This window comes from Aquarana catesbeiana, linkage group LG02 (genome assembly GCF_042186555.1).
Source record: "Aquarana catesbeiana isolate 2022-GZ linkage group LG02, ASM4218655v1, whole genome shotgun sequence".
Lineage (NCBI taxonomy): Eukaryota > Metazoa > Chordata > Amphibia > Anura > Ranidae > Aquarana > Aquarana catesbeiana.
Genome location: NC_133325.1, coordinates 313,878,617 through 313,892,588, shown reverse-complemented (window position 1 = coordinate 313,892,588; position 13,972 = coordinate 313,878,617). Strand labels below are relative to the sequence as shown.

Below are 13,972 nucleotides of genomic sequence, written 5' to 3'. Positions count from 1 at the left end.
TTTACTTTAAAAATGTTTCATTGTATTATAATTTTACCAGGAGAGTAGATTATAATATATAGCGCACTGCCAGTGCCTTCTACACTCACTGAAGTCTGCTGCTTTCCTGAACGTGTGCTTAGATCATTCTGTCTGCAAAAGGGAGGGGGAGGAGGAAGGAGAAGGGAAGGGGAGAGCAGCTCTGTGTGTTGTGTGAAGTCTCGGGAGCGAGCAGAGAGCCGACATCAATCAAGCAAGATGACAGGAAAGTGGGTGGATCCAGACTCCAGAGCCAGACCATTGTCGGTATGATGATGTATGAAAGTCCGTAGACCCTCCCACAGGTCATCAACTCTATTTTAACAGAAACTGGGCACTTCTCAGAGGAGAGGAAAGATTTGTAGATACTAGCAGCTCATAAGGATTAGGATTAAGCAAAAAAAAAAAAATGAAACCCATACTTCTCTTTTAAGAGTGACAATTATTTCCTCCCCAGCCCACCCCCCCCCCCTTTTTATAGCTTCCATCTATAAAAAGCACTTTATGAATGGCGGACAGGTGGATGAATGAAAGATCCACCCCCTATTAATGTGGTTTCATAATATATATTATACAAGGTGTGTGTTGACTTGAAGGGTTGTCTTGAGCTCCATTTTTTTTTTTTAATTAAAGCAAGCCCGACATGTTAAAAAAAAAAAAAAAAAATCTCCCATCATCCTAAACAGAGAAGAATTGCTTAACTTCATAGCCATGTATGCATATCAAAAGATTACTAGAAAAAAAAAAAGCACAAACTGGATTGTGCTTCTTGCCAGCACTGCTGTTGCTCCTTGGCAACCAGTACGTTTAAGAAATGTAAGATTTTCTTAAATTAAAAAGTTTCAGTTACGTTGGCCAGTAATGTATTATTTTCATTGGTAGACTGCTTTGTGGGCTGGAGAGAGGATTGAGGTTTGTAGTGGTGTACTTGACTATGAAGATACTCTAGGCCAGCACAGCAGTTTCAGCACACACTGTTCTCCTTCCATGCATTGCTATACAGAACAAGACTGGACATGTATCTATTCAGCCTCTCCTGTATCCAAAGCACCAGCATGATTCCCAAGCAACAAACCAACATTTAAAACCATCATAATTACTTACAAATGCCTTTAGTCCAGATTTAGCTTTGAGATTAGAGCGCATTATTGCTTCCCAAGACATACTTGAAACGTATTTGTTATTTTTAGGAATAACTGAAACAAATCAACCATATACCCTTGCATTAATTATACTACCTATTGGGCAAGCCATATGTCTGTAAGCAGTCATATATAACTGAATGTGTTCCACTTTCTGGGCTTCATTTATTGAAATGATGGGAAGAACTAATTGTGCTGCCCCATAGAGAGTAATCCGATTTTTTTTTTTTAATTATATTCTCGGAGGGACTTTTTGTATCAAATTTGTGTTCAAATGTGATTGTTGAGAATTGGCAAAGATTGATTTTAAAAAGGGCAAAGCAGCCCCTTTTTTTTGTTTCACCAAATATGGTTGCTGTGGGTAGCATCTCTTCTAAATCCACCCCCTGTAATCTGGTCATACTGCACGTTTGGTAATTCTGCCCCATGAAGTTCAAATTATGGACCTCTGCTTGGTGCCGTGAATAACTAAGTCGGCCTCTCATTTTTCCTAGGTATCATAGGAGAATGAAATGGGGAATCGGGTTGCTTTAGGTAAACAAGAACAGCTTCAACTTCAGACACGTTAGGCTGAATGTTAGTGAGAACCTGAATGCCTTTATATACCACCGCAATATAACAAATGTAACTGCCTCTGTTGTGACATGGAGGCTGATACTGCAGAAAGTAAAGGTATTCTGTAGACCTTATTTTCTAACTTGGTTTATTTAAAGTAAATAATTTAACTTCTTAATCTTTTTTTGCAGATATTGATGAGTGCATGGTATCACCGGATATCTGCGGAACAGCACTATGTAAAAATTTGCCCAGTTCTTACACCTGTATTTGTGAAGAAGGGTTCATTTATAATGAAGTGACAAAAAGTTGTCAGGGTAAGCTATAGCAGTATGGGTAGTCTTCATTGCACAGCCATTAGAATATTTGTTAATTATGGAGCCAACATCTAAATCCAAAATGCATTTCTGTATGTCACAAATTTGTTTAAAGCTGGTTCAGTTAAAAACCTCTCCAGCAGGTTCTTTCTACTGTAGTACAGCAATGTACCAGGTTAATTGTGTACAGAGACTTTCCAGCTTTTTAGAAAATCCCCCTGCGATTAAGTTCTGATCCATTTTGAAGGACCAAAAATACTGCATGTGATTTCTTGAAGTCAGGCAGTGATTCCAGTGGCACCTGGCACTTGTCCACGTCATATGAGGGAGGGAAGATCTCTTCTCGAGTGATACTTCATGAGTGTACTGGTAAAAGTTAGCCATGGATCACTTTCCAGGTATATAGCAATATCACAGCTGCACAGTGTGACCCAATCTCTGAAGGCTTACGTGAGTAAGACCAGTCAAATTACAGCACCAGGAGCTACCTCACTATCTGTACTTCTGGGGCCTCTTAAAATTCCCTGCCACGGATGATTTTGCCGCAGCAGGGGTTATCATTGAGGAACTGAGACTGGGCATCATCTGTTGCTTGGCGTATTGAGTGCACACGCATTAACTCCCCATTCAACATAGACAAATCACCATTCCTCTGCTGCTCCTGATTTCAAGCACCTCATGGAACTCTGATTTCCAGTCCATTCCCACAGCCCACCTACAGTAAAGCGGTCACTTCTGGCCACCTAATCTTATCAGCATCGGCTGCCTGAGTTTGTGAGTACCTAAGTCTTGCCTCACACCTTGGGCCAAATTGCATTACTGCAATACTGATGCAACATGTCTGCACATAGACATAAAGGCAACAGTCCTGCTGTCAAGAGTGACCTCAGCCCATACTCCCCTAGTCGTTCTGATATTTTGTATCAGCTCTGGGGACTGGTGCCTGTAATCTGGAGCCTGATACCCCTATAGGTACAGGGTTTTCTTCATCTGAGTCTTCCTCAGCTCCATCATTTGGGGCACCTGCCCTGTCCTCACGGACCTCCACTCAGGACTTTTGACCACATGGACTCAAATCTTCATGTACATGGCCTGCACAGGCTCTAAAAGTGCTCCAGCACCATTCTCGGTAGAGTCAAAAGGATACTAGCAACCAGTGATGCTGACAGTGGATGTTGATGGGGAAGCTAAGGGACTAGTTCCTTGTGATTGTCAACAGGCTGTGGGTGGATCCCATAGCCAGTAGCAGGCTGTCTATTTACTAAGGAATCTGTCCACTGCCTGCTTTCAGTCACAATTGAAGTGGACCCGATGTGGAACCGATGGTCTCTGAATCCCCATTAGGCTCCGCCCAGCTGCAAAGTTCTTCTACCACTGTGCTGCCTGTGTGACATCTGCGGCAGTGAGGAGGGGTCTCAGCTGCACTGAGCATAGAGTATCCATATTCATGTACCTGTTTCCAACAGGCACCTGAATCTCTCACCCTCACCAACATTTGTTGTACAAAGGCGAGACTGAATTCTAAAGTTAGTGTCATAGACACTCTTTGAGTTCTCCAGCCTGTGTTCTGTGCTATATACCCAGAAAAGGATTTTACTAAAGCTTCCCTTTCAAATCAGAGGAAAGTGTCTTTAAATTCAGAATAAACAGCAGTGATAATTTGCTAGTGTGTGTTTTTGTTTTTTTGTTTTTTGACAACTGTACTTTCACATTGTGTAAGCACTAGGGCTAATTAGCATTGCTTTCACTAAAAAGAAACCTTTGCTTTTCTGCATCAACCATCTATTTTCATTCAAGTTCTATTATATTCATTATTATTAATAGTAATTGTACTATATTTTATAATTTTTTTTTTATGGATCACTGCTTCTTTTTCATTACAGATATAGATGAATGTGTAGAGAAACGCTGTGAACAAACCTGTCTCAATACACCGGGTAGTTATTTGTGCCACTGTGATGGACGAGGAGGGGTGAAATTATCACATGACATGAACACCTGTGAGGTATAACTATTTTTGGTGATTTTTAAATATGGTTAGTTGCTGGTTTATATAATTTTTGATCCTGGACTATTGTGATAGTGCTGGTTATACACCTGCTTGTGCATTCTTCATATTCCCTACCCTGGGAAATCCGCTCATCCATTAACAACTGGGATAATAGTAGATAATAACAGTTCTTTTAAAAAAAACAAAAAAAAAACATTATTAGCACATTAAAGTTAGCTTCAGGATGTTGCTAACAGGTGGTAAACCTTTAATTTGCATAAAACCTAATGGGACAACTAGCCTGTGCTATTATACAAAGGTTGGCCTGGCCATCCATTAAAACAATTCTGATATAGATCGCAGTATCACAATATTGGAATTTGCTATAACAATATATCTAATGAGGTAGCTTCTAAGGGAAATTTGGCAATTTTTTTTTTTTTTTTAGTAAAATGCTTTTTAAAATGCCTTGCACTTATTCAGTCATATGGAGGTACATATTCGATGGATTTCAATACAGAAAAAAACATGAAGTACTGGAAAGAGTATATGTGTAAGCATGTGTATTAATACTGGAAAGGGGACTTCTGAAAATGTATTTGCAAATAGAACTCTCCAAAAAGAGAGTATGGCAAGGCTTTAAGTGTATTCCTGAGTAGGTCCCATTCACATCCAGGCGTAGTAGAAATGCAGGCAGAAATGTGTGTTTCTACCCGAATTTCTGCAAATACGCAAAAAACATGCAATGCACTTGCAGTGCCATCTTTTCTTAATTTCTTCCGAAATGCAGGTAGCAGTCATGAGTTACCAAAATTTGCTACATGACTTTTTTTAGCGTGTCTTTGGAAAGGGAGAGGCCTGCTCAAATGAATAGCGCCACTCCAAAAACGTACAGAAACAATAAAAATGCTAAAAATGCAATGCTGCAACGTCACTCAGGTGTGAATGGGGCCCTGGATATTAACGCGTGTCATTGACAGTGGGCTGATACTTCTGACTAACACATTAGGTGTGTTTCTTTTTTGTGGGATTCAATACAATTTCACAGATCCCATCTCTGCACCTCATTACATAATCCTTCATTAATAGTAAATACACCATCTGTAAAGAGACATATTTGATAAGGTCTTACAGTTTGGGTTGTCAGTAGCAGAAGTACATTGCAGTAGGGGAACACTAGGAAATACTTTTTTTTATTGAATAAGTCTGTTTGTTTCTTTGGTTCTACCGCTACTAACCTTCAGCAATTCATAGATATAGCAGTAAATGCAGCTTGCTCTATGGGTTGCTGTGGCTCACAATAATTGTGAAGATCACAAAATATCATCAATTGTTTGGCAGAACCAGTATTCTGTTTCTTGCATCCTTATCAGTTTCGTACTTATACTGCTTTCTACTCACAGGATATAATGCCATGTGTTCCATTTGCTACGGAAAAAAGTAAAACATCCCTGTACCTTGGCAGGATGTTCAGTGGTACACCTGTGATCAGGCTTCGCTTTAGGAGGAAGCAGCCAACCAGGTGAGATTTATACACTCCTAAAGATGAGCCTCTATGGCATGGGACAGTGTATGGTGCCCTACATTATAGTTTTTTTTCGTCATGTTTACGTGTGAAGATCACAAAAATGGTATCTTCAATGCCATTTGAACTACTTACAGATTACAGATTTTACTCTATAACTGCTCGCCTAATACTAATAAGATTATTCCATTTTCCTCTGTTTGGCTTCTATACACCTGGCCCCCAGCCTTATCTGGATTTCTTTTTAAAAAAACATTGTTTGACATTTTCAGCTTTCTCCATTAGGTTGAAAGCAAATGCTGGCACGTGTAAGAACAGACTTAAAATTTGGCTGTAGAATGTCTACTTGTTGGCCCAGTTTATGGAAACGGTCCTGATGTCTTTTTCTGAAGAATTTCCTAACACTGTGAATAATGACTTTAGTGGTTTTTATGATTTCTTACTCCTTTTTGGCTCACAGCTCGCACTGACACTGCACATAGGCCTTTTGCATTTTTAACCAGGTTGATGAGAAAATAACTTCAATGATGCTTACTTTCAGATAGAAATTTGCAAAACATGGGAACAGGTACCTGTAACACGTGCAAAGTAAATTTTAGCTATGATACAGCAACACTGCTTACTGTTTTGCCAAAACATACAAATGAGATCATATATAAACTAATATTAGGTACATAGAACAAATAGCATTGCTTCCACCAGGGACCTGGCATCCAGTCTACATGAAGCTGCCCTTTCATATCTCAGCCTTGTCTGAGACCTGTAGCATAAATCCAGTCAGGAAGAAAAGGGGTCCTTCAGGGCAGCAATAAAATGCACAAAAGTACCCATGATTAACCACTTGTTTACCAAGGAAATTTTTTTTTATTATTTGCACACATATTAAACTTTGTATTTCTTGCTAGATATTGTTTTAAACTCCTAAAAAAAAATGCATACTCTCTAAAAGCAGAAACTCTGAAGAATAAATTGTTGGTCATTGCAATTTTTTATGTTGCACAATATTTGCAGTGTTATTTATCACACGTATTTTCGGGAAAAAATACACTTTAATGAATTTTAGTGCATACATAGACAATACAATACTAGATGTTTTGGTAAAATATAAAAGCTGGGGTTCTGTCGCGTACATGGATACCAGCCATGTTAAGATTTAAAATTGGCGCAAAATGGAAACAAACTACGGTACAGCTTTAAATTCTTTACAGGTTATCCCTAGAGTTCACTATGAATTCTGATCCCAGAATTACTACTCTCACTGAAACGTGTGTGGTGCAATTGCTATTTACATATATGTACTGGTCCTACACGTTCATTTACATTTGCTTGTATCATGGGGGAGGGGGAAGGGGTGCTTTTAATTAAAAAAAAAAATATATATATACACATATACATATACATTTTTGAGGCTAACAAGCCCCCTATATAATAGCATGGGCAGGTGACAGGTACTGTGGCTCATACTTGGCTGCAGTAGCCGAGCAATGACAGCTGTGACCCTGGAAGTCACTTAATACACATCTGTTCTGGGTTCATTAGTCAGAGGGGGACCAGGATGTTCCCTGATCACCACCTGTTCTCTCTCAAAAAGAATGTGGCAAAAATGGTGATGTCCATAAATTCATGCATGCATACATCCATCTGTGATGGTGTTCAAACATTTGTGCAATTCTTCAATCCGCTCATTTCACTGATTGTCAAAAAGGCATTCAGAAGGATCCCCCTTCACGCTGATCACTCCATCAGCTCCCCATAATTTCCATTCGTATACCAGGACTAAGAAAAAAGTGGCCCACATAGTGTAATCCCGTATATTAAAAACTAATTTATTAAAACCAAGCATTAAAACACTAACAAAATTAGCTTTTAAATATTCCCAAGGGTAATAAATAAGACATCAGATGTGCCCAGATTAATAAAGCTGGTAAACAAATCATCTCACCACACTTGCCAGTCGCAACACGTGCGTTTAGCGTCACATCCGGTCACTGTTCAGTTCCCATTTAAAAAAAAAAAAAAAAAGCATTTCATACTTGCTCTGTGCAATAGCATTGCACAGAGTGGTCCCAAACCTTTTCTTCTGAGGTCCCCCGGCACCGCTCCTTCTCTTCTACATGTGCCCCCATAGCAAGCCGCTTGAGGATTCTGCATTGTGCTTTGGGAGTCATCTTGGCTGGGTGCCCATTTCTAGGAAGAATAGCCACAGTACTAAACTGTCTCCATTTATAGACAATTTGTCTAACTGTCCACTGATGGATGCCTAAACACTTTGAGATCGCTTTGTATCCCTTTCCAGCCTTATGTAGAGCAAGTACGCTTGATTTGTTTCTTCAGAGAGCTCTTTTTTGCATGGCTCACATCAGCTGATGCTTCTTATGAACAATGAAAATTTTTGTGGGTCTTATCAAAGTATTCTTATACAGTATTTATATAGTAGCTCTAAAACACCACATACAAATTAATTTCATTAACTGGACTCCAGATATGCAAACTACTGATGCCAATTATCTTTTGCTGAAGTAATTAGTCTATGGGCTCACGAACTTTTTCCTCTAGCACTATGAATTTATAATCTGTGTATTCAATAAATCCACAAGAAATTAGAATTGTTTGTATGTTATTAGCTGAAGCACATTGTGTTTGTCTATTGCTGTGACTTAATGTCTGATGAAGATGCTGTGATGAGGATCAGATTACATTTTATGGCAAATTACAACTGAAAACCAGTTAACTCCATGGGGTTCACACTCTTTTTCTTGCCACTGTATGCTTAGAAACCCAACAAACATAGTTCTAAAATGCATGGGGCTAACATTTTCCAAAACATTCCCGTTTGCTCATTTTTTCACTATAATCAATATACACATGAGAATGCCCAATGCTCTTAAATACCAGGTTTAGGAGTGTTTGATTGTTTAGCGATTTTTTTTTTTTTTTTTTTTTTGTTCTGCCTGAAAACTCCTTTTAAAAACGCGCTTGTGATGGGTTTTTTTCTGCCTCTAAAGAAAATATCCCTCTAAACACCCTAATGTGCATGGACACATAGGATAACACTGGGCTGCTTCTACAGGCAGGAGGGAAAAAAAGTGTGCATAGATCCTGAATGTTGGCATGGCCAGCAATAAAATACATGTAAAACCTAATCAAAGGGATCTGATACTCATTAGACAACTAAATTGAAGGTAATTTATGCATTGTTCTGCCCACTTCAAACTGGGGAAAGCTGGTTTGTAATAGGTAGCTGTGTGTGCCCAATTGTATTTTGAATAAATAAGACAAAATGTATTTTTTTTTTTTTTTTTGTTAGACTTGTGGCAGAGTTCGAATTTCGTACTTTTGATCCAGAAGGAGTGCTGTTCTTTGCTGGAGGCCATCAAGACAGTACATGGATAGTTCTAGCTCTGCGTAATGGAAGGCTTGAATTACAGCTGAAATACGGTGGGATTGGGCGAGTAACAAGCAGTGGGCCAATCATAAACCATGGTATTTGGCAAATTGTGAGTATTTCTTAGGTAGGACCCTGCTTTGGCAGGAATGGAAATTCATCTTTGATCTGCATGCAGTTAACCTTTGCTGGAAGTAGTGTTGTCTTAGTGTGTCTCAATAATAAACTGCAAGCTAGGGTGCCAAGTTATGAGCAATTTAAAATGCATGGTATCCAGTAAGAGACATTTCATTTGATAGCCACCATTTTGACAGATATACACAATAATTTCACATTAAATGAGGCTGGAAAAATTTTACAGGGAAAAACTTCAATGCCTATAGTGAACTAATCTTTAGTTTAACAGATTGAAAAACATAATCGCCTGATCTTTTGGCAGGTAAAAGACTGTTGTATTCAGTGTATTTAGCGGTTTGCCTGGAGTTCAGCTTTAAGAAGGTCTTTACACAGAAAAAAAATTTGTCTTTTTTTTTTTTTTTTTTTAACTTTGTCATTGAAGATTTTAGTAATTTTTACACACACGTACCTTTTGTATAAAGATGACATTAATAATTAATTCTTTCAACAGTCTTTTACCAGTACAGAACAGTGTTCTATACTAAATAAAGGTTTCAGAGTCTTGTGTTCTGAATTTGCATGTCTGTAGTTGTATGACCAGTGTTATTAAAGTTTCCCATAGTTTTAAAAGTGATAAGTTCCTAATGTAATGTAGCAATGGAAAACAAATGTATGCCTATTTTATGGAAAATTCCTTTTGCAGGTCAGGCAAAGTTAGAGGGTAGCTCATACCTACTTATCCAGTTGTTTCCTGATGGCAATGACTAATTTAAAGGGAATTTGTGAGGATGTTAGGGTAGCCATCATTTCTCTTCTCTTTTTTTCTAACTAAAGTTGAGTGTTTCTGATTCTATTCCTTACCCTGTTTACCAAGGTTATTTACAAAACCTTGAACCCGTTTTTCCATGAAATGATCTCCCAGATGTAACCTTCTCCTGAGCCCTAGGGCACCTTTTCCGTCCCTTCCCATCCCTTGTATTGCTTGATAAAACTAGGGATAGACCAGTGATGCTTTTGCCAATGTTAAGGCACCCAAAGGTAGTGGCATAAAGTACTATGAAAAAGTTTTAGGCAGGCGTGAAGATATGCTGTAACGTAAGAATGTTTTCAAAAATATATATTTTAATGATTTATTTTTTTCAACTTGCAAAATGTGAGCGAACAGAGGAAAAATCTAAATCGAATCAATATTTGGTGTGACTACCCTTTTTTTAGGCTTCAAATCAGCCTCAATTCTTACACTTGCACAAGGTCAGTGATTTTGTAGAATTTGAGTCAGGTGTATGATTAATCAATTATCCCAAGCAGGTGCTAGTGATCATCAATTTCATACATACAGTATCTCACAAAAGTGAGTACACCCCTCACATTTTTGTGTATATTTTATTATATCTTTTCATGTGACAACACTGAAGAAATTATACTTGGCTACAATGTAAAGTAGTGAGTGTACAGCTTGTATAACAGTGTAAATTTGCTGTCCCCTCAAAATAACTCAACACACAGCCATTAATGTCTAAACCGCTGGCAACAAAAGTGAGTACACCCCCCTAAGTGAAAATGTCCAAATTGGGCCCAAAGTGTCAATATTTTGTGTGGCCACCATAATTTTCCAGCACTGCCTTAACCCTCTTGGACATGGAGTTCACCAGAGCTTCACAGGTTGCCACTGGAGTCTTCTTCCACTTCTCCATGACGACATCATGGAGCTGGTGGATGTTAGAGACCTTGTGCTCCTCCACCTTCCGATTGAGGATGCCCCACAGATGCTCAATAGGGTTTAGGTCTGGAGACATGCTTGGCAGTCCATTTCCTTTACCCTCTTTAACAAGGCCGTGGTCATCTTGGAGGTGTGTTTGGGGTCATTATGTTGGAATACTTCCCTGCAGCCCAGTCTCCGAAGGGGGGGACTCATGCTCTGCTTCAGTATGTCACAGTACATGTTGGCATTCATGGTTCCCTTAATGAACTGTAGCTCCCCAGTGCCGGCAGCACTCATGCAGCCTCAAACCATGACACTCCCACCACCATGCTTGACTGTAGGCAAGACACACTTGTCTTTGTATTCCTTACCTGGTTGCCGCCACACAGGCTTGACACCCTCTGAACCAAATAAGTTTATCTTGGTCTCATCAGACCACAGGGCATGGTTCCAGTAATCCATGTCCTTAGTCTGCTTGTCTTCAGCAAACTGTTTGCGGGCTTTCTTGTGCATCATCTTTTAGAAGAGGCTTCCTTCTGGGACGACAGCCATGCAGACCAATTTGATGCAGTGTGCGGTGTATGGTGTGAGCAGACAGACTGACCCCCCCCCACACACTCCTTCAACCTCTGCAGCTATGCTGGCAGCACTCATACGTCTATTTCCCAAAGACAACCTCTGGATATGACACTGATCATGTGCACTCAACTTCTTTGGTCGACCATGGCAAGGCCTGTCCTCTTAAACTGCTGTATGGTCTTGGCCACCGTGCTGCAGCTCAGTTTCTATCTTCTTGGCAATCTTCTTATAGCCTAGGCCATCTTATGTAGAGCAACAATTCTTTTTTCAGATCCTCGTTTTTTTTGCCATGAGGTGCCATGTTGAACTTCCAGCGACTGGTATGAGAGAGTGAGAGCGATAACACCAAATTTAACACGCCTGCTCCCCATTCACACCTGAGACCTTGTAACACTAACAAGTCACATGACATCGGGAAGGGAAAATGGCTAATTGGGCCCAATTTGCACATTTTCAGTTAGGGAGTTTACTCGCTTTTGTTGCTAGTGGTTGAGACATTAATGGCTGTGTGTTTGAGTTATTTTGAAGGGACAGCAAGTTTACACTGTTATACAAGCTGTACATTCACTACTTTACTTTATAGCAAAGTATAATTTCGAAGTTTTATCACATTAAAAGATATAATAAAATATTTACAAAAATGTGAGGGGGTGTAGGCTTAAAACTGGGTAAAGAACAGCCAAACTCTGCTACTAAGGTGAGATTGTGGAAGACCATTTCATGTCACAGGTCATACACCATGGCAACACTGAGCACAGCAACAAGACACAAGGTAGTTATACTACATCAGCGATGTCAATCCCAGGCAAAAGGCATCAAAACAGACTGGGGTTTCAAGATGTGCTGTTCAAGTTCTTCCAAAGACACACAAGGAAACCTTCAGCATTGAGGACCATAGATGTAGTGGTCTTCCAAGGAAACTTAATGCAGCAGATGAAAAACACTTCATGCTTACTTCCTTTCGAAATTGGAAGATGTCCAGCAGTGCCATCAACACAGAACTGGTGGAAACCGGTGGAACCCAGGTATGCTCATCTACTGTCCGGAGAAGTCAGGCCAGAAGTGTCTCCATGGAAGAATTGTGGCCAAAAAGCCATACCTCCAATGTGGAAGGCTAAGTGACATAACTATGCATAAAAACATAGGGACTGGGGTGCAGAAAAATGGCAGCAGGTGCTCTGGACTGATAAGTCAAAATATGAAATATTTGGCTGTAGCAGGAGGCAGTTTGTTTTCTGAGGGGTACAATGAGTGTCTGCAGGCAATAGTGAAGCATGGTGGTGGTTCTTTGCAAGTTTGGGGCTGTATTTCTGTAAATTGAGATTTGTTCAGGTATCAGGATCAATGGGTGTCCTCAATGCTGAAAAATACAGGCAGATGCTTATCCATCATGCCATGCCATCAGGGAGGCGTTTGATTGGCCCCAAATGTATTCTACAGCAGGACAACAAACCCAAACATACAGCCAATGACTACAGTCATTAACACGGTAGTAAACCGCAAGTGGTTAAAAAAAAAAGAAAAAAAATCCATGCAAGGCAATGTTATAATGTGCTAGCATGCATAACATACTAGCACATTAAAGAAACTTACCTTAGAACAAAGCCCTCCAGTGCTGCGCTGTCACTGCTGCACTGCTGAGAGGGCTGACATCTTCCATCTGGGTTCGCAGCCTCCGGCTACCCCCCAACCCCCCCCCCCCCCCCGGAGTGGCCGGGGGGAGGGGGTAATGTCAACTACCTGCCAACTTCCTTCAAAAACGGTATGGAATACATTAACCACTTGCCGACAGCTGCACGCCAATAAACATCGGCACAATGGCAGTGGTGGGCAAATGGGCGTACCTGTACGTCCCCTTTAAGAGTTGGGCATAGCAGGCGCGCGCGCCACGTACAGTGTGACCATGCCCTCCCGGCGATCGTTTCACGGAGCCTCAGAACAGGGAAGTGCCTATGTAAACAAGGCATTCCCCTGTTCTGGCTTGTGTCATGACAGATCACCGCTCCCTGTCACCGGGAGCGGTGATCGATGTCATGTGACTAGTAGCCCATCCCCCCACAGTTAGAATCACTCCGTAGGACACACTTAACCCCTCCCCTGCCAGTGTCATTTGCACAGTAACCAGTGCATTTTTATAGCACTGTTCGCTGTATAAATGACAATGGTCCCAAAATAGTGTCAGGGTCCAACGTGTCCGCCAATAAAAATTGCAGATCACTGCCATTACTAATTAAAAAAAAAAATGAAAAAAAAAAAACTATCCCCTATTTTGTAAACGCTATAACCTTTGCTCAAACCAATCAGTATTCGCTTATTGCGATTTTTTTTTTTTTTTTACCAAAAATTTGTAGAAGGATACATATCGGCCTAAACTGAGGAAAAAATGTTTATATATATATATATATATTATTTTTTTTTTTGGTGGATACTTATTATAGCAAAAAGTAAAAAATAATGCGTTTTTTTTTTTTTTTTTTTTTTTTTCAAAATTGTCGCTCTTTTTTTGTTTATAGCACAAAAAATAAAAACGCAGAGGTGATCAAATACCACCAAAAGAAAGTACTATTTGTGGGAAAAAAGGACGTCAATTTTGTTTGGGTGCAAAGTTGCACGACCGCGCAATTGTCAGTTAAAGTGACGCA

At 39.9% G+C, this 13,972-nt stretch overlaps 1 protein-coding gene across 2 annotated transcripts in view; it reads left to right on the top strand.

Annotated features, from left to right (window-relative positions):
• Positions 1-13,972, top strand: part of GAS6 (growth arrest specific 6) — a 126,761-nt gene that overhangs the window by 79,604 nt on the left and 33,185 nt on the right. For both annotated transcript variants that reach the window (XM_073614729.1, XM_073614727.1), the window contains exons 7-10: positions 1,907-2,032; positions 3,916-4,037; positions 5,426-5,544; positions 8,855-9,044. In XM_073614729.1, coding sequence (XP_073470830.1) covers positions 1,907-2,032; positions 3,916-4,037; positions 5,426-5,544; positions 8,855-9,044 — 557 coding nt within the window. The remainder of the gene's footprint in view (positions 1-1,906; positions 2,033-3,915; positions 4,038-5,425; positions 5,545-8,854; positions 9,045-13,972) is intronic.